The sequence below is a fragment of the Pecten maximus genome, chromosome 8 (assembly GCF_902652985.1).
Source record: "Pecten maximus chromosome 8, xPecMax1.1, whole genome shotgun sequence".
In the NCBI taxonomy this organism is placed as follows: Eukaryota; Metazoa; Mollusca; class Bivalvia; order Pectinida; family Pectinidae; genus Pecten; species Pecten maximus.
The window spans coordinates 19673322-19700601 of record NC_047022.1 but is presented as its reverse complement, the minus strand read 5'-3'; the positions used below and the strand labels follow the sequence as shown (position 1 = coordinate 19700601).

Genomic DNA, 27280 nt, shown 5'->3' with positions numbered 1-27280 from the left:
GATCCCTATGAACTTGAAATGTAGGTCAAGGTCATTTATTTGCACAAACTTAGTAGCCCTCGACCCTTGTATACCACAGGTCTCTTCATTATTGAGAGTTGTTTTTAAAGACTTAAGCATATTTGACCCTTGGACCTGAATGAAGGTTAAAGTCATTCATTTGCACACCCTTTACTCCAGCAAACTGAAGGCCCAAAATCAGGTCTCTAAGCCTCTGTTATTGAGAAGAGGTCGAAAATGTAAATTGTTTACTAATAAACGACGAAAAAGGCTATTAGAATAGGTCAATGGAGACTTTGTCTCCGTGAGCTAAAACTGCAAATCTCTGTTTATATATATAACAAGCAACAACCAGTATCTATTGACATTTCACTTTATAAACAAGTATCAAACATAAATGCTATGTTTGAGTTATTTTGTGAGGTTCACAATTCCAATATCAAACATATTGTGGTAGTTGTCACAATTCACTGATTACATTAATAAAGAGGTATTCATTTCACAAAACAAGTGTTGCATGATCAAAGCATATAGCACTATGTTCATTTTCCAAATTGACAAACTATTTTATGAAATCATGATTTCTATGTACAAATGAGAAATGGATTCTGTCTGCTGGAAAATAATCACTCCAATACAATTTAGATCGAGTATCCGATGAAAAGATACTGTTTTCTACACAAAGAGTTTTTCACAGGCATATATTTAATCAGATCTGGTGAAGATGAAAAAATATATGCTTCTTGAACTGCACTAATTTTTGCTCCTGGAAATCACTAATGTTATAAAGTCTTGGTGTTATATCTGCTTTGATGAGTTCTATAACTCAGTTTGAGCCAAATTCGCTGATAACTTAGAGTTGGATTCGGAGCCTCAGCATTAATTTTGTTGTGATGAGTTTGATAACTCAGTCTGAGCCAGATTCAGAGTCCGTTTCATCAGATCCCGATCCCTTCCCTGAAGATGGTGGAGATGGAAGGATCTCTTCATCGGAAGGCAGCTACAATGACACAAGACAACAATTATACTCTGATATATATCATATATCTCAATATTAATTGTCATATTAACAAAGAGTTACACAAGAGTTAAACAAGAGTTATAACTCATATCATGATAAAATCCAAATCCGTTCAACTAAATAAAGTCAATTTCCATGGGGGAAATGTTTGCTTGACCTTGAATCATGTGGCTTTTGGAACAAAATGTCACTTTTTTTTGTATGAAAACATACCACATCTATATAATGCAAATCAACACAACAATTATCTTTGCTATATAACCATCATTTTGTAAAGTTAAAATACTTGATCAGTCTGTATTTTAAGACAAAACAATTTTTGGTCTAATGAGCCAGTAAAACTGATTAATGAAATGTAACATTTTTCTTCATGTTGATATATATCTATCACAATTATACCGTATATGGCTAAAACAATACATGTCTGCTTCCGCTAAAAATAGTGAGTGATCCTGCCCCTAAAATTTGAACTGGTCCGAGATATTATGGTTCTTTCATCACGGTGTGTAGTTTGATCAAAGTACCTCTACATAGAATGAAGCCACTAGAATTCCTGAAAAGTCTGATGTCATGTACATATTTACAACACAGACAGATCTAGAGTGGAAACATATCCCCTTCCCCCCAAAAACATTTCACCCACAGGGGACTTTGGTTTGGTTTATTTTGTTTAACATACTATTAACAGCCTGCGTCATTTAAGGACATGCCTGGTTTTGGAGGTGAAGGAAAGCCGGAGTGCATGGAGAAAAACCACCGACCTACGGCCAGTACCAAGCAACTGCCCCACGTAGGTTTCGAACTCGCAACCAAAAGGTGGAGGGCTTTTGATAAAGTGTCGAGACACCACTCTGCCACCACGGCCCCTACCACAGGGGAATAACAAAGAAGGATTCTGAACCCATAAGCTTATACAAATATGAATCATAGATTGGGAATTTCTGCCAAGTCCCTGATATAAAAATACCAACATATCAAACAATTAATACCTCTCCAACACTACTCTCTTTGTCCTCTTCACTTTCTTCTTTTTTCACTTCTTTCTTTACTTCCTCCTTCTTCTTTGCTTTCTTTTTCAATGGCTTGTCTTCATCGGAAGAACTAGAACTTGAGATGAACTCCTTACTCTTGTAAGATTCTCCTGCCCCTGCCCTACTCTCGGCGACTTTCTTGGATGGACTCTTGGAGGAACCGGAAGACTTTTTCACCCTGAAACGAGGATATAATCTGTGAAAATTCTGGGATTGTGGATGTAAACATTTCCCTCTTCCAGGTTTTGTTTTTTCCAGCACCAATTATGTTCCTTGTTTCCCACCTATTTTAGTCAATAATGATTTTTTCCCTTTCCCTTTTTTTCTCTCAATACTTTATGTCTGGACAGATTGTTGTTAAATTCAGAAAAGAGCTGTTGTAGAACAGCAGAGCTGATCTTGCACAATTATAAAGTGATATGCTAATGCCTTTCAACACTTGCACCAAATACTTTTAAAAGTTTTTGTCAGCATAAAAAGTTTGAAGTCTAAAAGCAGGGATTTTACCCCAAAAATCTTTTATTTCGAACCTGGGAAGGAATAGTTTAACCCTGCAGGGACCCTAATACCAAATAAGAATATGCCTTTCAAAACTTGCACCAAAATGTTAATATTAGAAAACCAACGTCAACACCAATGCTAGGGTGACAACATTAGCTCTCCCTCTTCTTCGAGAAGACGAGCTAAACACAATTATTTCTCGACATGATACTGTTATAAGGCCTTAAATCAAGGATTCAGCTAACATATATCAAAACAACAATACAAGCTACAGTCCTACTTCTAAATTTTATGTATAAGGCATCAACATCGGAAGAACTGAATTTAAATATCAAGAAATCTACAGGTAGATAAGGCTATTACATTAAAATGTCTAACTGACCCCAGGACTCCAGAATGATTTGCTTCTGTCCATGTTTGGGTTTACTACCTCTTCTAAAACACATAAAGGAAATTATCCTAAGAAATTCTATAGGTGGTACCCCTAAACAAAAACTGGAGTCTGGGGTGGGGTAGATATTTTACTGGAATGACCCTTACCTTTTCTTTGTCTTTTTCTCTTCATCACTGCCACTGCCAGCATTGTCACTGTTCCCTGCATTCTTTGGTTTTTTGTTATATTCTTCCATTGCCAAAACGTATTCCTCCTTTGCCTTTGCATGCTTCTCGTCCCATTCCTACAGAACAATATCCAATAAATATACAGCCTGTCTCATGTAAAAACCTCTACCTATTAAGCAGTTTTTTTTTTTTCATTGATTTGAATTTTCATTCAAAAAGATAAATGAATGAACTAGATTAAATTTTCAAAGATAAGGAAATGTCAAATCTTTGAGGTCATTTCTCTTGATTACAATTTTCATAAGATGATGGCTATTTTCCCACAATGCAAAACTTCAAAGTTTGTGTTTTTTCATAACAGCATCCCATTATGTCAGAAATATTTCTCAAATGCAGCATTCATAAAAAAATAACTTTATATTAGAGAAAACAGTTGTTTTAAGAAGAGTTTCCAACAATAACACGATAATTCACAAATAAAAATCTCCAATCAGATTGAAGCACGAAACCTTACTGTGAAAGGAAACCAGAGTACTCAGAGAAAATAATTTATTGGGCAGATGACCTGATACATTCATGCCTACTCGGTTAAAAGAGGAGCATGTTATGATTGTGTCACCCGAAATAATTTTTTTATAACATTTTAAACTAAATTATTTCACCAATGTTTTTAGATACATACCGATTTGTCTTTCATTTCCTTCCAGAGTTCTCCAGCCTTTTTAGAGAGTTCTGTCATGGATAAACTGGGGTTATCTGCCTTAATGCTCTCCCTGTTGGTGTTGAACCAGATCATATACCCAGACATGGGCCGCTTGGGCTTGTTAGGATCACGATTCTTGTTCTTACTCTTCCGCTTCACCTTTTTCTGGCCAGGCTCTCTCTACAAGTGGAGTACAGTTATCACTTAAGTTAATAACTTTACAGATGAAAATATGTTATTTGAGTTTAATTATTGTACTTCAAATTCACATGGCCAACAGTAAACTTTCATTGATGAAAATTTTGTGTTATTTCAGTTGATTACTGTGCTTGGTAAACATTTAACAGTGTTTTTGAAATGGAATCTCATGACATTGGAATCTGTCAAAGACTATTACAATAAAATATGTATCCTACAGGAGGATCCAGAAATAAGACATTCTATGCATGGTAAGTTCTAGAGAAAACCAGCCAACTATATAGCACTACTTAACTATAAATCACTTCTATTGGTGGTCACTGTATGACAAACCTGGAATCCTTTGAGTAGATATTTTACTGAAGGAGCCCTAACTTGATAGCAAAATATCTTTAGGACTATTCCAGTGAAATGTATAGCTAAAGGACTCAAAAAATAAAGAAATCCTATGCATCATGGTCAGGGTTTGCGTTGAAGCCGTCCCCATAGCCTTTTGAAGCAAAGAAAATTGAAAGGACCCCGTTTTTTTCTGGAAGCTCCATTCAAATTATTCACAGGGACCCCATTTTATCTGAAAAGGACCCCATTTATGAAATGCCCAGTGCAAACCCTGATGGTTTAAGATGAAAATGTGACTCTTTAATTGAGAGTTTCAATTATTGAGTAGATACACTTGTATATTGACATATTAAACATTGTATGATGTACGTACAACTGTCTTAGCAGTACGAGCTCTCTTCTTTTCCTTCTCTTTGCGTCTTGCCTCTCGTTTAGCTTCAGCTTCTGGACCACTACCCAGATCATCCTCTTCAGACTCTGATGTTGTTGGCGGGTTACTGTCATATCTGAAATGGTCATTACTAAAGTTAATAGCTGTCTATCTATGGTACATGTGGAAATATTTGTCATCAAAAGAAAATTTTATTTTTTCACAAATAATCATATCTGAACAGGTAAGATTGAGAATTCATATTTTCACAACTTAAAACAAGATTTGCCTTGTATTGATAGAAATTAGTCACTAATACATTTTGTTGACATGATATTTATTAAAACCAATAACTTACTCTTCTGCCACTTCACTTCCACTGTCACCAGGGTTAAAAGACTCATCTGGAAAAGAAAATGAAGGTTAATATTGACCGGCTAGTTTTTTCATCATTATCAGTTTTATATCGGGATTTTCATTTGTAAAGAGCTAATTATACTACTAATTATGAACCACAATATCTGTAACAAGGAATGCAGAGAAGATATACATACAAGGATGACAAATACTATGACCAATAAACACTATACAAAGATGAAAATGGAAAATCTTAAGAAAGGCTGAAATTTATTTCTTAAGTGGAAACTATATATAGAATTAGCCATTTTTGAAAGCTAAACAGGCTGAAATCAGCCAATCAGCTGAAGATTTTCTGACAACAATATCACACAAGACATGAATGGAATTAGTCATCTTTTGAGAGCTAAAAAGGCTGGAATCAGCCAATTGGCGGAAAATTTTCTGACAACAACTTAAAACATTTTACTGTTAAGTGCCAACTTCTTTTGATAGTGTATGGAAAATTAAATGTTTTTCATTAGTCTTTTCAAAGATTATTTTTTAAGTTCAGCCAAAGGATTCCTGTGATCAATAAGAGAAAGTCAATTTAGGAACAACATATTCATCAAACCACTAACAGAACTGAAATAATTCAAACAGTATCAGATGATAATTAACCACAATTTCTTCAAAACCCACTTTACAGTTCTTTATTTCTGAACTCCTTTCACAGGATATATTTTCTGGCATAGCCCCGACAGCCTCCCTTGTGTGCAAGTTACATGCGTGTGGTGAATGTGTGTTTTGAAAGGCTGTTGTATGTTTGTGCTTGTCTTCATGTGATAGTGCTGAACTGATGCCAACTTTCAAGTGTTACGTCATGGAAGCATACTGCTTAAGATGCATGTGACACCCCAACCGGTTACATTCAAATAACAACTCCTGAAAAGCTGACCGCTAAGAATGAGTAACAACTGCCATTTTTATACTCTGGTATGTCTTGGCCACAGGTCAAACCCAAAGCATTCTTCACAGAGGCAAACACTCAACTAAAGGCCAAAAAGTGAGGCATTGTCAAGGGAGACATTTAGAAGAAGAGAAAAGATAAGAACCCAAATTTAGTTGCCTCTTAAAAAATGCAATGGGGACAGCAGGTACAATTCTTACCTACCTGCAGTGCCTGTATTATAGACCTAGTGATCATTTTACCTGAGCTGTCTGTATCATCATCCTCATCATCACTGTATCTATCCTTCCCTTCAGCCTTCATCCTCTCCAGGTATGCATCGTGATCACCGTCATCATCATCGCTATCATTCATGTCGTCCGCATAGTTGGCACTCTGCTTCTGGTCCTATCAAGCAAAACATTTGCTGATTATAATAATGTCATAAGATTTTTTAACTTAACGATCTAGTAAACTTTATGGAAATGATGGTGATGTTGATATATGGCTGATTTCGGGGATGACAATACTTTTTAGAAATACAGGTATATTTTCTTATCTATATTGATTCTGTTAGTTACATCAATGTAAATATAAATTCATGCATAAATTATTTCTTGTATTTTCTTTGTTAATATGGTACAAATAATCAATAGCAACAAAAAATGTTATATCTCAGTTTAAGACATAAGCAATATATCAATAACTTCACGGATTAATTCTGTTTATTTTTTCATCAATTTCTGTTGAACATTTTTTTTTTTACTTTTTTACTTTTAACAATTTTAATTTTTACTTTTTGATGGATGATAATACTCGCACTGAAAATGACAATTACATGCAATGTACTACTTAATCAGTTCTGTGATTGAATGACTATATTTTAGGTCCATTCAAAAGACATCACAACTTACTAATTTTCCACCAATGTTCTTTACCCGGAGTTTCTTATTACTAACAAAATCGTATAACTTGCCATATTCATCCCTGAAAATAAAGATAAAATTTTAACAAAATTAGCAATTTAATAATGATAAAAATAAAAAAAAATTGTCATTACTCTTAACTGTAAAACATACATATTTTAGCAGTTTTAGCACCGAAATCATTACGCTAAATTATGACTTGGCTAATTGCAATTTCTGTACATGTTGACCACAAGTACTACATTATGCTAATCTGTTTTTAATTCATCAGTTGAGTGCACTGAAGTTTATAAATATGTACCATCAAACCTGTCAAGTGACCTTCCTCGGGAGCCAATAAATAAGGTCACATATGACAGGTAGTTTCTTAATCAAGGTTCAAAGGGAAAAGGCACGAAAAGGAAAGTTCATAATTATTCCTCGACAACTTATATTGATTTATAAAACACAACTACAAACTGAAAATGAAATGCATCAAATAAATTATGACAACACATTAAGTTTGCAGTACAACTTTGATTTGATGAAAACTTTGTCTTCACTTTATTATAAACAGATGATCTATTGTCTGAGTTATGATCATCGATATTCCTAACATAAATATCTAATCATCTTATATAATATATAATTCCAACTCACTTTTCTATACCAACGAAGGTGTGCATATTGCCGGACTTTGTCTCCACGTCAAAGTCAAATGACCTTGTACTGCCTGCACTCCTGGCAAAGTTAACACTGGACACCTCGTCAAATCGAATGTGCATCGGAGGTTTGTGTATAAATATGAAGCCCCTCTCTAGTGGGTAAAGGAATCCAGTGGCTGCTTTGTAGGAACAACTAATAGCATTGGTTCCTGAACTCCTGCAATATACATGTTCTCATTATCATTTTCTGCTATGTTTTACAACTTCGAACAGGCAGTCTCTCTTTAACAAGAAGTGTTACTTTACAAAAATGAAGAGGGTATGAAGGAACATCTTTCCATTTTCCCAATTTTCATTAAAATCCTACTGGTTCTGAAAAAAAAACTATCAGTGTTATTTCCTATATAGTTTTCCAGCAGTCAGATCTAGAGCCTTCATAGATTGGGAAAATAGATTCTGACAGAATGTGTTTTCCCAATCTATGGAGGTTCTGGCTGCTGGAAAACTAGATAAAAAAAATAACACTGATAGTTTTTTTGTCTTACTCTTCCCAAAAGCTTTTACAGCAAACAATAAATCTATACCAAGTAATTCATTTTCAAAATACATCATACCAGTTACAATGATGTTTTTTTAGTTTCTTATTAAGCCAGATTCATTGCAATATAATGTCAACATTCCAGATATTAACTCCAAAATTTGACTCGAGTTAATAACACTAATGGAAGTATTTAGAGCTGTTAAATATGTTAAGAAAACAACATGACATTTTATTTAAATTGCCTAATATTCTGAAATGTAATTTTGAGGCTGTGGATATGAATTATATTTAAAAGCATTACAAACTTTTTGATGGACAAAGAAGTTACCCAATGAATGTTCCAGGGACTGTGATCTTTCTGTTGGTTACCGCCTTAAATACCCGACTGATGACTTCATACTCCAAACCGGACATCTCGCGCTGTAATTTACCCTCGTATTTCGTCTCGAAGTCTTCACTGCAAACATTGCCAAACATAATGTACATCCAGTATTAGAGATATCATACATAATCCTACCAAGTGTCGGTCTAGTTATACATCCAGTATTAGAGATATCATACATAATCCTACCAAGTGTCGGTCTAGTTATACTAATTCTTTCATCTCATCACTGTGATAAGTTAAAAATTTTGCATCATGGAGATTTTAATGTCCCTCTCCTTGAGGTGGCTTATTGCATTTTCAGGCTTTACGCAGCGTTACTTAAAAGGAGTCCTAAGTCTAGCTTAATGGTTTTCCTCAAGTAAAAAGGGCTCTTCAGAAGATTTCCCCTGCTTCAAAAGGCAATAGAGGGACAGCTCCAAATTTTCAGATTTCAACTGATGGATTTAAATTATAATATGACATAGGTTAGGATAATTATCAGACATGGGTCTTTTGTTGGTTATAATAAGAAAGCAGCATCAAGCTGCAACATTTCTTTCTACCCATTACCACATTCATCATAAACAGTTACCACGACACCAGAGTTTAACATGTTTAACAATTAACTTATTAAATCTGCAGCCTCTGACAACAGCTGAGGAGAAAGTGTATACATTTATACATCAGCTTCAAGTTATTCTTACTCTGACTGGCCCAGTTCTAATGTCATCTCGTCATCCTTTTGGAAGAGAAGAATGATGAAGGGATATCTTGTCTGTCCTTGTTTGATGGGAGGATCCAAACTCACCTGTTTGAATGAAATATACAAAATCATAGTGGTGTAATGATTCACTGATGAATCAATGTATTGAATTGCAGAATAGTGCATCAATGTATCGTCTATCCTCGATTTGTATCATGATACTTGAAAATTTGTAGTTATCTCCCTTGAACAAGGTTAGGCCGTTTCAGCACCTATAAAGCCACCTGTCAAGAGTTCTTTCAAATCCAAGTTATCTAAATTCAAGAATACTTTGTGTGAAACAGACAAAACATGTTTTTTTGTAACAAATGTAGACAAAGACGCAAATATTACAGAAATACCACAAACAAAACACTACTGTATGATGGAATACCAGATATCTGGTAAGTTATCAGCTTTAAATATATATCATGATACGTTTCATATCGTGACCCCTGTATCACGATGCGAATCGTATTGTTACCCACCTTGCAATACACAGCTCTACAAAATAACAATTTAATTGTAAACAACTTTTTGTTTAACACACAGACAAAATAGTAATTCTGTGATTTCTTTTGTTACCAAAAATAATTTCAATGTCAATCTACATATAAGATTAAGATTTGAAATTGAAAATGGTTGCTATTTGAAAATTCATGCAGCATAACTCACCACAAAGAACATCTGTCTGCCATCTTTGTGAGGCAGGAGGAACAACCGTAAAACTGTTGTGTAAGGGATTTTGTAGTCAAATGTTTTACCATGAAGCTGTAGGAAAGTTGGGTAAATCTTGAAGTCATACCGACCTCTGAAAATATAAATTCAGAATATTTGTTATTAAGATACAATGGATCATACTGATAATCATATTTAAATACAAAATCAAAATACCGTTTTATTTTTCTACTGTCTTCTAAATCTTTTTCACATCATTTTAGTTTCTGTCCATTGTCACTAGAAAATAACCAAAATTCTATCATAACTCTTTTTTTATGATATAATTCAAGATATCATAAAAATCTCTTTCTTAATTTGAAACAAAGGATACATATATCCCCTCGTATGTACCAGCCACAGCTGTCAGTCTGCTTCTGGTTAGTACTAATAGGAAAAAAATATTAGCCCTACTCCTTCTATATCAGCATGATGGGAATGCTATATCCCTCTCCCTGTCATTGTCACATGGGAATAATAACAACGGGATGTGAGCAAAGTATGATGACAATCTGATTATATACCTGGGTGTGAGACAATGTACTTCTGTGAATACTGCAATAGTTTCTCCAGTTGCCTGAATAATGTCTGCTTTGTCAAGAACATTCTCGTAAAATTCCTGTCAAAAAACAAACATGAAATATAAGGAAACAAAAGCCATGAAATGTTTAGATTTTTTTTTTATAGTAAAATCCAAATTCCAATGAAAGGGTAGCCCACCTGGAGGGATCTGGGGGCATGTCCCTCCATCCTCCAATCCAAACAATGGGAGAAAATTATAATTCTAGATGCAGATTCTTGATCGTACACCATGGAATTTTCTAAATTGTTTTGAAAAATGAAATTTTGTTTTATTTAATCTACAGGTGTAGATGAAGAAAACTTAAGCTAAACATCATACATTGAAAATGTTGACAGCCCCATGTATGTGTTCCATGTCTCTACTTTGAAATCAGCAAACTCCTTACCTTAGCTAACAGAGAATTTTTGTTTTCAATTTTGGAAGAAAACAGTTAATTTGAAAGAATTTCTTCTTTTTTTTTTGGAGGAAAACTGCAAATTTTGTGAAAGGGGGTCACTATCAGCCCCAAAAAGTCCTGGACTTTGAGTATTTAATTTTAAGACACAAATCCTCTTACCAAAGTGTGATATATGGTAAGGCAAGGCAAATGCTGTAGATCGCAGGGATCACTTTGGGCAGAGATTTGGGGATTTTTACCCATGTTTTAAAAAAAAATCTCATTAAAAATTCAAAATTGTACCTCTTTATACAGACAAATATCATAGGAATTTTGCTAATCTCATAAAATCTCCCATAGGTTTTAAGAGCCAGAGTTATCCCTGAGATCCCAATGAAAAAAATTATTGGCGGTGCATAAAAATTAACTTAAATACTTAGAAACTACTGATTACCTGTACTGGATCTTTAATCTCTGTGTTTTCTCCCTTTTCAGCATTTGCTGCTGCTGCTGCTGCGGCTGCTGGTTGTCCGGGAATATGGAAACGGAGTTCCATGAGGGACACTGCAGCATCATCATTTTGATGAAATTCCAATGTCACTTCACTCTTGGTGGTAGTTGAATGGGAAACATGATTGAGTGGTACTTCAAAAGCAAGTTTGTTGTCAACCTCAAAGTTCAGGGAGTTTCCTGGAAACAATTTGACATTTATATACATACTTTTCTAAGTATACTGAACAAGTCTAAAACATGTATAGAACTGTTTCAAATGCCAATGATCCAAGGCATCCCTTGAGAATGTTTTTGACTCCCCAAAATCAGATCAGACACTAGGGATTGAAGAGACATGTCTAACTGACATATGTTTGACACTTCACATTTCTCACAAATTTTATAGTGATTTGAGTTCTGAAATTGCCTAAATTTGTCATTTGAGGGTCAAGTGAATGCCCTGTGACCAATACAAGATTGTGAAAGTTTTCATTTATTTTAGGAATTTAAAGTATTGGAAATGTACATTCATTCATAAAATACCTCTTTTAATTAAAAAAAAAACAACAACAAACAAACAAAAACAAACTTAAACTACTACATTTTAAGCTGTTCTTCATATTGGTGTTGGTTGTTATATAATTATCATTTTGAATTTATAATAAAGAAGCTTTACAGATAATTCTTTTCTAACTTAGGGTCAGAAATCAACTGACCTAAAGATTAAGTTTGTTGACAAGTATGCTGAAAATAACGGAGTTTCCTGTGCCTCTTGATCTTACCTGTGAAGTTTGCAAGTCCCCAGTTCCATCCCTTGACAGACATATCTTGTTTTTCTAAATTTGTTTGATAATATTTTGATACAAAGTTTGACAACTTGTCAAAATCCTGTCAACAAAACATTTCATAAGATTGGTTATTACAAAATTGACAATGTACATTTCTATGACAGTTGATTTTTCAAATTTTAGTTTGAAACATGATTTCTAGAAAATTATGAATATAACTTTATAAAAATGAATTAAATTCTTGGAATTTTATATAATCTGTCTATGAACTCTTGTTAATTTTTAAAGATTTATTTAATTTCATCATTCAACTGGATACAACTATCTGCGAACAAAATTGTCCATGGATTAATTTAATACTTACTGCTTCTTTGAATCCATCATATCTGTGGATAATACCAGTATCTAACATAAACTTTAAACAATAGCCTCTCGCTCGTTTTAACCAGTAGACTTTGTCAACATCTGTGCTTTGATATTGATCAACCTTTCCAGTTTTAATGTTTTTGAAACTAACACTGGTGCTCTGCAGCTTCAGCTTGCCTGCATTCTGAAAATAAAATTGGCAAGGTTACAATTGAGAATGATATGGCAAAGGCACATACAAATGTACCAGCATACATATATGTGTATTGAAATATTGATACCATATCTCGATCATTTCAAATAGAATAAATTTAAAAGCTTTTTCACTTTTAAGATAACCTAGCAATATACCAGCTGCCTCATGGATCAGTCTACTTCTGTTCTAGTTTCCGTAGTGTTGTACATAAGGAGTTAGGAGCTCTCCAAGAAAGGCGAGATAAGTAGACATATAATCTTGATTTTGCAATACTTCTTCATATCTTATGATTCAATATTCCCAATACAAAAAACACTCAATTTTCGGAATTCAGGTTTAACAGTTTTTTGTTTTTGTTGATTTTCTCCTGTAAAACATATCAACCGAATTTCGCTTTTTCAAAAAGTGTAAAAACTAAATTTGAAATTTTATATATTGGACACATTCAGTGGTAAAATAAAAGTTGCCTGGCCTTCTTGAGGGGAGTTTTGAATCTGTTAATGACTGATATTAGTGTGTCGTGTCAAAATTATATTGCGAGTCGAGAAGACGCTGAATTTCTACTCAACATTGGTCTCTGTGTACCTCATCTACTAAGATGATTGACCTACCACACATATTGAGTATCATGTCAATAGGACCTACTTGGAAAGATGTTGCAAACTAACGAATTGAGTCAGTTAACGTTGCGGGTAATAGTTCTGCATTTGAGTAACAGTCACCACTGGAGAAATATTGAGTCATATCAGGAGCATATAGTGCTGATGTCATAGGTAAGCACGAGTTTACCTATCTTTCTTAGCCACAGTATAAACAATGTAGGTGAGAATAAATAATTTTTCCCTTTATGTGAAATATAATAAAGTTTATTCAAGTCTAATGAAAATAATATTACCAGGGCTCCTCGGACTTCCTGAACAACGTCTGAATATTCTTGAATGTCACTCATTATTAATATTCTCTGGATATTTCATAAAATCAAACCAATTCCGACGGTCCAACTCTCTACATTTCTTCGTATCACATGTGGCTGATGTTAGCAGAACATTTCTCGTGTTGTCTTTTTTAGATCGGTCCTCGTGTGACGCGAACGTTAACTTCCGGTTTCATATTCGAAAATATTTTCAGATTTGAAATCTAATTAACACTGTTATACTGATATCTTAATAATTGAGCGACACACAATGAAAGTATTGATCGAACTGAATAACCAATAAACACATTTTATCATATTTTTTTATAATCTATTACATGTTTACAAGCACTTGCTTCTAGGAATTGATATATACATCCTGGTGGGCCTCATATAATACCAGAAAATATGGCGGGAAATAGTATCATTTTTGTATAAGATTGTTTTAATTATCTAAATCGTCTTGTCCAGCTCGTGAATGCTGATAAAAGTAAAAAACATGTTTTCACAAATTCGTTTTTACTATTAATTGTGACTGTCATTGTCAACCATGGTCAGTTTATTGTGCCGGTGTCCAAAACGGAAGTGGACGATTGTGTATTGCCATTACGTCACGGTTACCTTTCCTTGTCACTTCCTGTCGCAGTTCTGTCACCTGCAAGCGAGACAACCTGGATGCACCCGTGTCTATTGTTATCCAGGTAAGTCACGAGAACGCGGAAGTTTTTACTTCAGCATAATAAATAAACGGAATCGTTAAGAGAGAGCTTAGAAATCGACACGGGCGACATATATGGTTGGGTCCACAAGAAACATGAGTGATAATCGGTGTAAAAATGTGTATTGTAAAACACAACACCGTCTACCCTGGTCTCGCTTACGCTTGTTCTATCGCATATATGCCTATATCAACATACAACAGTCATCTACAAAATCGTCAGAGTTAATATTTTATTGGAAATTAAGCTATTTATATTTTTAAATATTTTATAGATTCCCTCGTGGATTTTTTTTTTTTTTTTTTTTGTGAATAATCAGTAGATTTCTAAATAGTGACGGTTTTCAACATGAACATGCTTGAAAATACATCCATACTATCACATAAATACATTAAGTGCATGTTGCTGCGATTTTTGAATTGATTTACAATGAAGGTAACAATGTAAAAATATGTTATAGAATAATGTTGAGACTTTGAATGACATCATTTGCTATATAAATATAATACAATAATTAGATTTCTGAATATGACTAAGACAGTAGTACATAAGTAAATAAGAGAAATAAGTCAATGAAAAACAAATAGATACAACCAACTGAAAAAAATATTCTCAAAATTGTCAATAGATGTATGTATATTAAAAAATGATCCCAGAAACCCCAAAAGAAAGATTTTTCACTCCCCTAAACTGGTGTTTTTCCCTTGCTCAATCGTCGGAGGAAAGGGCTTTACATAAGAGTCCTAAATATCTTATACACACAGGTATATGTTTGTTATGTTATTTTCCTGTTTGACGAGGTGCTTGTTTATTGATTAGTGCTATTGCTCAGGAGACACTTAATTACCTGGCTGCATGCTGTATACCTTGTTCTGAGTTGTTTGTTTGGATGCTTACATGAAATTTTAATGAGCGTAACAGAAAACATCAGTACATGTAGCAACAAAAGGCAATTACCATCAATGAAAATTCACTGTGGTGCTTTTTCTTCAACAACAAAAATCAGAGACCATTATAACTGTCATCTTATTCATGATGGGAAAATAAACAATTGGCTTTAATTTCCAAAATTCTAATGAATTAAATCTAGTTAAAGGTCAAGTTTTAAGAGGTCCCAAGTCAAAGCATTGTTTGGTTGATGAAAGGTGTTTCTCTGAATTTATTGCTTAAAACAATTTTATGATGAAAAAAAAAAAAAAAATTATTTTATTTTTCCTCCTAAAATCTGATCATATTGTCAATATGTTATAAACGGATGACCAATGTCAATGTGCTTTTAATGTAATATTCTTAAAGATATGTTTGCATTAAATGACTTTATCCCATAACCACGCTTGTTTCACAACTGATATGGCACGTGATAAAATTCGTAGCAGTGTGTTATTGTTTTTGTTTACAAACCGCGGTGTGTAACCACATTCTAAGCCTCCGATTGGTCATTTGTGACCTCCAACGAATCTGATTGGCTAACCTCTGGCCTTTGACCACGGACTATTTTTACTACTCTCACTTATCTTCTCTTTTTTTTTGCCGTCTGTCTTCAAAAGATCAGCATGGACACGTTTTGATGATTTTTTGGTGCTCAACATTAGCATATTAAACTGGGTGAGAGGGGTCCCCGGGTGTCCTCATGGAAATGTCGATTAATCTGGGGTTTGAGTCGTACGAAATATAATTTGATGGTAAAATAGACGACGGAAGCGAGATATTGCATCGATTATAGGCCTACAAGTAGCGAATTAAAACTGACCCCCCCCCCTTGATTCTAGATATGCAGTGGATCCCGATAGCAATGAATGAATTATCAAAACAATGAACAAATGTAATACAAAATGGTTAAATCGCTGTCTCTAAATCGTAGCCATTTGAATGAAAAGGTCGCACCATCTAACGTAACTGTTAGGCAGCTTCCCTTTTAGTTGGGTGTCATTCGGTACGGACCAGGAAAAAAAACCGAATAAACATAAGTTTTCTTATCATTCCACTTACCTTTATTACGAATATATTTATCCCAAACACAAAACTTTAAAAATCATCTTGGAATATTTGTCTCATGTCACTAAACTGACGAGATTTCTTGTAAACACACTGACAAACGTAAACTAGGTCTACATAACTGTTAGGCCTATATTGCTCAACACTCCAGCTCTCGGTTTCCGAAATATTTATTGACATGCACGATGTCTTGAATGAATAAATCTCAGAATGAACATTTAACATCACAATAACCAGTAATAGCATACCTACGAAATCCAGGAAAGGACCGATAATTGAATCTGACAATGATTAGTCTAATATTCAGCGGTGACGTTCAACTTCGTGATGACGGTGTCGTCTTCTAATATTTCGAGCGGAGTTATTTAAACAAGTTACCTATTAATAAATTACACAGATACAAGGACTTTCAAACTTATATTTCGTTTTGTGAAATAATATCATTTAAAAATATAGTACAGAAGATATGAGTCGTGCATCTAAAATAGATGATAAGCTTTCGTTCATAACGACCTATATTTTGTCCCGTAGTGATTTGGTTCACGGAATTTAGTTGCTACGTTGGGAGAATTTGAACTTGACATGCTTACATTTGTAAGTAAAGAAGTTATGGGATAAACAAGTTCCCCTACTCGTGACGATTGTTTATCATTTTTATCCAACTCTCGTTAGTTAATTTTCTAATTTTGAAAAGACACTCGCTAAAGCTCGTGTCTTTTCAAAATTAGAAAATTAACTAACTCGAGTTGGATAAAAATGATAAACAATCTCCACTCGTTGGGGAACCTCTATTTATCTGCAATCCTTACACAGTCATATTACCATACATGCATGTATTTTTGCATGTATTCTTACTGCTGTCTAAAGTAAAACTGCTTTCTGATCAAATTTGGGTTTTTATGTAGTTGATAATTACTAACAGGGTTTTATGATTATTTTTGCCTTATGGTTTAACAAATCACAATTTCATGTTTCCTAGCTATTGGGGAGCTCCCAATTACCTTAATTGAAATATTCTTAAATACTGAGAATTTGTGTCTTCACAAAAATAACAAAAATAAAAAGTAAAATGTTAAAAAATGTATAAAGAACCAACTGGTTGTGCTATACATACTATCACTGATGATGTTTATACAATCCCTGTCACCTAGCTGACACAGCATGAAGCTTTCATTATCTCAGAGACCTGTTTCACATCCTGTTGTTCATCTCAGTGTTACAAATGTTTTGTCATTGTTCCATTCAGTTGGCAATTAATAACTTATGTGAAAGCAAAGTTTGAAAGATAAATGTCTTGCTCAAAGGCAAACCATTTTGATACTTAAGCTACCAAGTATTTTAATAAAAATCTCTTGAATGTTTATATATATCCAAAAGTAGATATACAATGTATAGTGATAATATATTTTAAACTTGTTTTGTTCTGTAGTGTTTATTCATATTCTTTTGACTTAATTTTGCACTCGTATTTAATGTGAAGATAGCCAAAATATAAGTATTTTTTAAGGATCTAACATTCCTGTTGAATAATTGTTCCAGTTTAAATCATGAATTGTAAGTTAACTTTGTCACTAGAAAAAATACATATAAATATATATGATAAAATTATCTACAAGTTTCTTTAACTTGAATTTGAGTTAGTCTACTTGTTCTGGGTGGTTGGTTTTAAGATAAATCCAGTCTTTCTAAAGGTTCAAATCTGGATCGTAACAATATTTAAATAATTCAATACTCCAGCAGCGTTGTCCTATCATCAATATATATAGAACAGCATGCTGTACTTTCCTGTAGTGGCAGTGTAAGTGGTAAGGTATATAGATGTTTGTCAAGGTGAGATGTGTATCACTGATTTATCTGATGAACACTTTATATACCTGGGTCTGTGTGTTGGACATCTGTCACCTGACCTACCTAGATCTATATATATATTTATACAGGTAAACAAGCGCTATCAATCTGTTGTTAATATTTCAACTTTCCTTTTTAAGTTTCGTTGGTATCCTTGATAAGGTCCGGACTTGAAGTAATTGTGTAATTATTTTGTTTTTCGAACAAGTTATTTGTTATCAAAAGTCTAATAAATATTATTAATATATACAACAGCATGTCCTGACAAGAGGTCACAAAACTTAAAACTGAGATCAATTTTTTTCCCTTTCTATTTCATGCTTAGCATATATTACTTGTTTCTGCATTATACATTAGTATAGGAATACTTGGAGTGTTTGTTTGTTTGCTGGGTTTATCGCCCCATGAACAGCTGGAGTGTTTGTTTGTTTGCTGGGTTTATCGCCCGATGAACAGCCAGGGTCATTTTGAGACAGGGTCTCCTTGTAGTAGTTGGTGGCTACCTCACTGAACAATATACAGGAGTCCTGCCACATATGCCATCCTGATAAATTAGGGTAAAGTGTCTTGCCCATGGACACAAACAGGACAGCACAGCTTGACTGGCTGGTTTCTCGGCTTCCTGAGAAACAGGATTTAACATGGATAGGGAGCATCCAACCACGCACCTCAGATCTTCATCTGAGGTTACATGGCCGGCACTTTTAACTGGCTGAGCTACCACAGCCCCTCGGAATACCAGTGATTTATAGTGGCCAGTAATTAGGGCCAATTAGTAAATTTTTTAATCTTAGATCAATAAATTGAGGGAGCAGAATACAAGGTGATGGAAGCTGAGGGCAATGGTGAGAGAGCACGGCTAATCTCACTCCAGGATTTTGCTCCTACTTCTTATCGCCTGCATTGTGATCACGATCTCACATCCTGGTCATCAGGATTCCGCTCCCTCTTATCTCCTGTGCCATTGTGATAATGATCTCGCACCATAGTCATCATGTCTAAATAAATGTACAAATTGCTGTTTTGAACAATCATAAAAAAATGGGCCTTCAAAGTAATTGTCATTTCAAATTATATCAAGCCAAAATTATGTTGGAATATCATTGGAGCACAGGAACATTTGGGGTCATTAGTTACTTCAGGTCAAAATACTTATTTATTACTGTAAATATGAAAAATCTTCAAAATGACCAGATGTACTAACATTATTACATTATACTAAATAGTATAATACTGTACATGTTCACCAAAGGTAATTGGCACAGAATTACTATAATTTGTAACATACTGTGTTATTTAATGCTGATAGCATAGGACTTGATACTTCAGTGAGATTGCAGTTCAATGCATTTTCGATTACTCTTTATCGGTAGAAGATATTCAAAAGGCACTAAAATTTCTTAAAAACAAGTTTATCTGTCCCGATTATTTCTAAAGCCATTGATAAAGATTACACTATTCTTTTTGTATCTGAAAGGAGCAAATTGAAAATTCTGACATTCTAGGGTTGCTCATTTAGAGACCTTAAGATACAAACCCTTAACATACCCTGGTAGCTATCGTTGAACTGTAGCAAGTTATTTTCAAGCTAACCTTTCATTCATGTTTTGCCATGTTGATAATAATCCGTATTTACTTTGGAAAGACCACTAAATACTACACCTACCGAGAGTCAGACCCATGATAACTCTTTATTTACATTTATACACGATAGAAAATATATTACACATAATATAAAAAATAAGTCGTTTGCAATGACACAAAAATGCAATATTTTTTTATACATCTGACGAACTCTGATGATGTATTATGGTATACTGTCATATATATGTCTGAATGCTTCTACAATTTTTGTCAGTAAAATCATTGAAGATTTGTGGCAATTTCTTCACTAAAAATGATAAGCTGAAACTTTTGAAAGGCGAATAAATAGCGTCAACTTTGCCGTAAGTATATACTTGGCAACTTTTTATAATGAAAAATATTCAACGGCCAATGTTTTATTTATTTTCAATCAATCTTTATTACTCTATGTCAGACATGGAGCAACTTCAAATTTTACTAAAATATCTATATTGTCTTGAGCTAAGGTAGATCGTTATAATTCCTAATTATTATGGTAGATAGTACGTGGTTGAACATAAATGTACTTTGAATATCAAGCCTTAGGTACATTTGATATATTTCTTAGGAAGATGAGGAAGATTATGTTGTAGGTGTAATTTACTCAGAATCTTATACTACTGTGTATTATATACAATTACAACTATTCTGCAATAACAACAGACTTTCCTTATTTTCCACAGATGATTTGATTGGATAATTATCTATACAGTCTGGACAAGAATGACCACCTTGTTATCTTAAGTAAAGATTTGTCAGGTAAGTGGGAAAATTTTACAAGAACACATCTATAAATAACCTCTGTCTTTAAATAGATTTAGTATAGATTTTTCAAATTTGTATGTTTTAATATCAGGGTCTCTGCTTTATTCAAATAGATTTTTCAACAGGAATCTTAAACTTGAGAATTAAGGGTAGAGCTGGTAGTCATTTAATCGTTACTAGATCATATTAATTACCTTTGTTACGATTGAAAAAAAATGATATAAAGGTTTGAGAGAAAAAAAATCTGCTGAATTACTGTTTTGTAAACAAAAGCGAAAGGAACAGAAATACAGAAGCATTTATTTATTGTTTATATAAAACTGTATGAGTTTAGATTAAAGAAATAACTTTTTAATAGCTGAAAAAAACCAAGAACTCATATCTGCACTGACATGTTAGATTGAATACATATTCTTTCATGAATATGTTGACATGTTAAGCATATATAATAATGATCTGTGTGTCAATTTCACCTGGAGTTCATTTTGAAATTTACATTTTGATGTATTTCTTTTGTAACGACTTGGACTCACTGATCTATAAATCACGTAACATGTGTTAAGTGGCCCCCTTCTTCACATATATGATCATGGCATTTATATAGCCTATAAACTACAAATTTGAACTTGAATAGCATGTTCCCAAGCATTTTATGCATGCTACTGAAATACATTATCGTTTAATTTACAACCTAATTTACATAAAGCAGTTTATATAATCTATATTTTTTATGCAGACAAATTATTTGCACAACCTTATATATATATATACCCTTGTCACTACCCATATACCCTTGTCACTACCCCTGAATATATTGTGATACATAAATTATATGCTAATTGTGTGGTTTATTGAATTGTTCAATTTTCCCTTTTACTGTGCATATATCAGCCTTTGTGTAGTTCTGATTTAAGCAGGTGACACTGGAATTACGCAGTTTCGTTAAAACTGTCAACATGTGTACGGCCATACATTATCATTCATTTAGGGCTAATTCTCCTAAGAGTTAAAGGATGATAACCGTATAACACAATTGCGACACATAGAAATTATTGCTTAAAGCTTAAGACTATCTGTGATAAAGTGAACTATTGGTATAATTTCTGAATTGATTAATTTTTTTTGTTAGACATTGCTTATTTATGAGATATTTTTCAAGATTTTTTTCTTTTCACAAGAATCAATAATTGCTGTATATGTATAAAGTTTAAAATACTTGTTATTGCAGATAATTGTATTAAAATTCAATTTTTAGTATTAGAGGAATTCAGCTGAAATGTTGATACGTTAGAACTAACTATTACAGATATTTACCACCGAAAAGGAGTGATTGTATTCTTATGAAGGAATTTGGGATTTAAATACAAGAGGTGAACACATGAGATTCAATTGAAATTCCTGTCTACCTTAGTAAATTAATAACGTGCATTTCAGTCCGGGATTAACCTACCGTGTAATTGTTGCAGTCAACACACTAGTTTGTATTGTGTGGGATATATAAAACGAAGGAATTTTCAGATGTACAAACACGCCTGAGTGAGACTGGATTAAGCTGTCCTGTTGGAGTTGTGTATATGTGACAAGTTAAGAAGAATACTCATTTCTCTTTGATAATGATGCCGGATCTGCATTAACAACACAGTCACTAGAATATACGACTCAAAAAGTATCCCCTCAACATCCGCTGTCTAAGGGTGATATGATATTTGTGCTTGGCATAGCCTTTATATTATAATTGGTTTGTCTGAGGAGGAGCAGCACAAAGGAAGATCATGACGTCGTCAACATCATCTATTGATGACTTATTAGATTTAGACTTTGGCACACCTGTAGCTGCTGATGCTGGTGATAATGATCAAAGGTCACCAGGTGCAATAGAGGTGGTAGGCCGGTCTGAACCATCACATACATCAAATACTCTCTTGTTGGATTTTGGTGCCTCAACAACAGAATCGAGTACTGACGATAACCTACAAAGCACAAAGGATGGAGATTTCTGTCTGTTCGCGATGGATGACGTCACTGGTCAAGGATTTAATACACTGACCACTGACAAATCAGCCATAACGCCTACGTCTCCTTGGCAGCCGCTGGACGTTTTACCTGGTCAGGTAGACCTGACACCGTCGCGACAGAGTAAATCCAGCGTGGGTTCCCTCAACGACGAGGATGCTCTTCTGTTTGATCCCCTTGCTCCCATGTCACCATTCGAGCCTACACAGGTATTCCTACACAACGCATGTGCATTTCACACCCTTACTCGTGTATACCATGGCTTGGGCTATCCTAGTAGTTGTTGGATGTGGATGTTGTACACTGTTAAATGTTGTACCTGTTTTGTTTATTGGTTTTCTACATGGTGGTAGTTCCTTCTACTTCGTACATTGATCAGGTAATTTTGTATTATTTTTTGTAGATAGCTTCTTAGGATGCTTTTTCTGTGGTTAAAAGATTATTTGTTGTGATTGTTTTCTGTACTTATTTTCTTTGTAAACAAATTTATATACACTAGCTGGAAAGCTTCTATATGTTGTACACTTTGTCTATCCCGTGTCAATGTGGCCAAAGTTGTTTATTACACCATGTGAAGGTGTGACACACCAGTACACACTCTGTCAGGCTCTTGTGACAGGTAAAAGGCTTTTTATGTGCTGTTTTGCAATAACCGTGCAGACAGGCAGACATCTGCGTTATGCACCTATAATATTAATTATCAACATGTGTATATAAGTTGTATTATTCTAACAAATTTTATGTGCAACCAGGATTTTAGCGGCTTTCAGTGTTGGACTAAACCACAAGTCACTGTAATGATCAATGTTTATTGCAGTGTCTCGTCATTCATATTCTAGATCTGTATGTCTGATAAAAAAAAATATCATTTTACCTGTACCAACATAAAAAATAATTTTCTCTGATGTCATCATATCAGATGTGTATAAGGGTTATCCAATGTAATTTGTCAGTCTAGAGCATTCTTGTAGGGACCGAAAATAAAACAAACCTTTACTCCCACAAGATTTTAACATGATCAGTAAAATATTTTCATAATTTGTTTTTAAATGGTTGAGATCCCCAAATGAAATCTAAAAGTTACAGGGATTTTTTTTATCAATATAAAATCTGGCCATGCCATATATTGCTACAAAGGTGAGACTCATTATGTTTTTTCAGTGTTATCCCCGCCCCCTTCATCTTATGGAAATAGGAGGATCACTGAGCTACAAGTACAATTTGTGAAACATGCACATGCATTCTTATGTTGTCAAAAACAAGGTATTCAGAGTGTTTGCAATCAATTGATGTTTCTTAAAAGCTTCCTCCTCTAAGAAAGTTAGGTCCCTCCATCTTATCTCTAATCTCTAACAGTGCAGATGATTATTTTATCTTTATTTTGCCCTGATGTCCATGTCAAATTGATGTGACAATCATTGAATTATTCTCATAATGCATTGTACGTAGTTATAATAGAGGACTAGAGAAACCCTTTGTTGCAGCTTTAAGGGTAGACAAGAATATTTCTTGATGTTTGTTTGTTGGTTTTATTGCCCTTTGAACAGCCAGGGGTCTTTTTGTAGTAGTTGGTGACTACCTCACTGAACAACATACAGGAGGTCTGTTGCATGCCATCCAGAACAATTAAGGTAAAGTGTCTTGCCAAAGGACACAACCACCACAGCACAGATCGATCCGTTTCTTAGTTTCATGAGAAACACAAACAGCCCTGGATAAAGGACTGTGTGCCAAGCTACACCTCAGATCTTCACCAGGGGTTACAAAGGCCTTAGCTCTATCGCAGCACTTCAAAACATCTTTTAGGAAAAGTGTTACCTAATTATGATTGAAACATATTTTATTGCCATAAATCAAAGCAAAAAGGATTGGGCGCAAGTTATAACAACATTATTAAGGCCAAGTTTCCCAAATAATTGAAAAGTTCAACATTTGGCAAAAAAGAGAGTGACATCAATTGAATATTTTTGTAAAATTATTCTGTGGAGAAAGCTAAGAAAGTACAGGAGAAAATAATTGTATACATTATTAAATCTATTGCTGGTTTTTATAAATATGTGCACATTTCTGAAAATAATTATATTTGTGTCGAAGGGCAGATGTTCATTTTTCAGAAAGAAGCAATTCTAAGTTTATAACTGATACAAATACTGTGTAGCAGCAAAAGCAATTATGTGTAGGTGGTTAGTAGGCTACCATGGAGCCCTTGTGTTTTGTATAAAGACAGATTATCTCCCCTTGTTTGAAACTCGGATTATCCTAGATACCCCAAAATTAGAAATCTCAATTTCAATATGAATTCTATATTCTAGAGATATATAATGGATTAGTCTAAGGTAGTAGCAGTGGATGAAATTTTTAATGAAGTAAGTGTCATATATATGTTTATACTGCAGTATATTGTTACTGTAAGACGGGAAATGACTTATCTTATTTCCAAAACTGTTCTTCTTAAACAATTTTGCTTTTAAAGAGTAATTGCCAAATGACTGGTATGAAGAGTAATTTGATACCTGAGGTGGGATCTCGTCTTATTCATGAATATTTGAATGAAATGTGTATTTTACTTTTAATACGATGGTGTTGGTACTATTCTCTGCCAGTCAGAGGTGCAGCATATTTAGCGTAGATAGCTAAAGTATATATACTGAAACGAAAAAGAAACGCAACTTCAAATTGTAGGTTTAATAAAATAATACTTGTGAGCATTATGTTTAAATTTCATATGTAATAGTTAATATTGAATATTGATGTAACATCCTTTAAATGTTTAGAGATTTTTAAGAACAGGTCACTTTGCTAGAAGGTCATGATTGGTAGTACCCTACGTGAATCCAAGTTGAAATGGCAGCAGTTTTGAAACCGTGCCCTAATATCGTGTGTGTCCTCCTCGAACAGTTATCACATCTCTAATTCTTTGTTGCATTGAGTTCATCAGGGCATTGACTTTCCGTATTGGAATGTTATTCCATTCTTGGACGAGTGCATTTGCTAACTGAGGGAGGGTATTTGGGGGGTTACGGCGATTTCGAATTCTTCTGTCTAATTCATCCCACAAATGCTCGATTGGGGACAGGTCGGGGCTATATGGAGGCCAATCTATAGGAACAATGTTCTGTGTCGCAAGAAAGTCTCTACAGACTCTTGCAACGTGTGGTCTCGCGTTATCTTGCTGAAAGGTTAGATGATGCTGCCTAACAAACGGCACAACATGGGGCCTAAGGATCTCATCCCGATAGCGTACGGCCGTTAAATTCCCATTGACTATCACCAAAGGCGTCTTCAAACCATGGGAGATTCCCGCCCAAACCATAACTGATCCACCCCCAAATCGGTCGTGTTCCAAAACACAGGCGTCAGCAAAACGTTCGCCTCGACGCCGGTACACACGTTGACGGCCATCTGCTCGAAATAACGTGAATCGAGATTCATCGGTGAAGAGCATAGACCTCCAACGTCTCATAGGAAAACGTCTGGGCATATGTGCCGTTGCCCATTGCATACGACGTGCTCGACGTTGCGGTGTTAGTGGTAAACCAACGTACTGTCGCCTTGCACGCAAATTAGCCTCACGCAGTCTGTTGATCACTGTTTGGGGATGAATTCGACGGTTATGATTACCAATCGTATTCCTTGCCGTTTCAGCGGCCGTTAATCTCCTGTTACGCAGGTGTGCCAACCTAAGAACCCGGTCTTGACGTCGCGACGTTACGCGTGGACGTCCTGATCTCGGCTGGTCATCGACTCTTCCTGTTGCGTTAAGACGTGAAACTAATCGACTAATAGTCGATTTGTGAACTCTGAATTGTCGAGCGACGTGAAGTTGCGTGTTCCCTGCCAGAAGCATCGCTATAGCACGTCCTCTATCAACCTTTGATAACCGTGGCATAATTGTAAAAGGAATTATTGTTTGCAAAAGTATTGGCGATGATGTGGCTCAATGTTAGTGATGAATTGATACTGGTTTGAATGAAAAAAGAACGCATATGTTTGTACAGGCACGGTTTTTGATGTTTTTACCGCGCCGGAAGTGCATAGGTCTCTAGTCACACTTGGGTGATTTTGAAGATTGGTATGGGTGTTAGGCAGGGTGCATGTTTATTTCCGCGATTTTTATACAGATATGTATATTTAATACAAAATTAATCACAATTTTCCATGTTGCGTTTCTTTTTCGTTTCAGTATATATATACACCTGAATATAAGTATAAAGGGTATTTAACATAGATAGCTATATATACACCTGAATATAAGTATAAAGGGTATTTCAGGTAGATAGTTTTATATATAATGACCAGATACAATGTCTGTTGTAGGATTTGTAATCCTGTTGACATTCATGATTAACTTTCGATGTATATTTAACTTTATAGAGAGTTATCACCGTGTATCACACCTGTAATAGACATTATAAAACACAGTATTGTCATATAATAAAACCCTGTCTGATCCAACACCAAGACGCACAATATATCAGACATTTCTACCTACTGTTATTTTCTACCTTTATTCTTCCAGCAGCCTTTGTCAGCATGAATTAGGGAAAAATTTACTGGAAGTCATTATTTTAATGACAATTGGGATGATATTCTTTCTTTATTCCTCATTTAAAATAACATACAGATCCATGCGATGACATTAGTTATGTAGTACATGAAA

The 27280-nt window shown here is 34.5% G+C and overlaps 2 protein-coding genes across 2 annotated transcripts in view; one reads left to right on the top strand and one right to left on the bottom strand.

The window, feature by feature from the left end:
• Nucleotides 1-355: 355 nt before the first annotated feature.
• On the bottom strand, nt 356-13858 carry LOC117332707 (FACT complex subunit SSRP1-like). The gene is made up of 17 exons (XM_033891713.1): nt 13640-13858; nt 12547-12732; nt 12177-12282; nt 11357-11592; nt 10468-10562; nt 9902-10037; nt 9189-9292; nt 8449-8577; nt 7575-7796; nt 6924-6996; nt 6273-6417; nt 5083-5128; nt 4728-4860; nt 3797-3997; nt 3094-3230; nt 2011-2230; nt 356-1000 (listed from the first exon to the last, which is right to left on the bottom strand). The coding sequence occupies exons 1-17, from the start codon at nt 13691-13693 to the stop codon at nt 908-910; spliced, it is 2316 nt and encodes a 771-aa protein (XP_033747604.1). The 5' UTR covers nt 13694-13858; the 3' UTR covers nt 356-907.
• A 374-nt stretch (nt 13859-14232) lies between these two features.
• The window catches only part of LOC117332182, a 91681-nt gene continuing 78633 nt past the window's right edge, over nt 14233-27280 (top strand). The window contains exons 1-3 of the mRNA XM_033891065.1: nt 14233-14358; nt 20526-20601; nt 22042-22829. Coding sequence (XP_033746956.1) covers nt 22380-22829 — 450 coding nt within the window. The 5' untranslated portion in view covers nt 14233-14358; nt 20526-20601; nt 22042-22379. The remainder of the gene's footprint in view (nt 14359-20525; nt 20602-22041; nt 22830-27280) is intronic.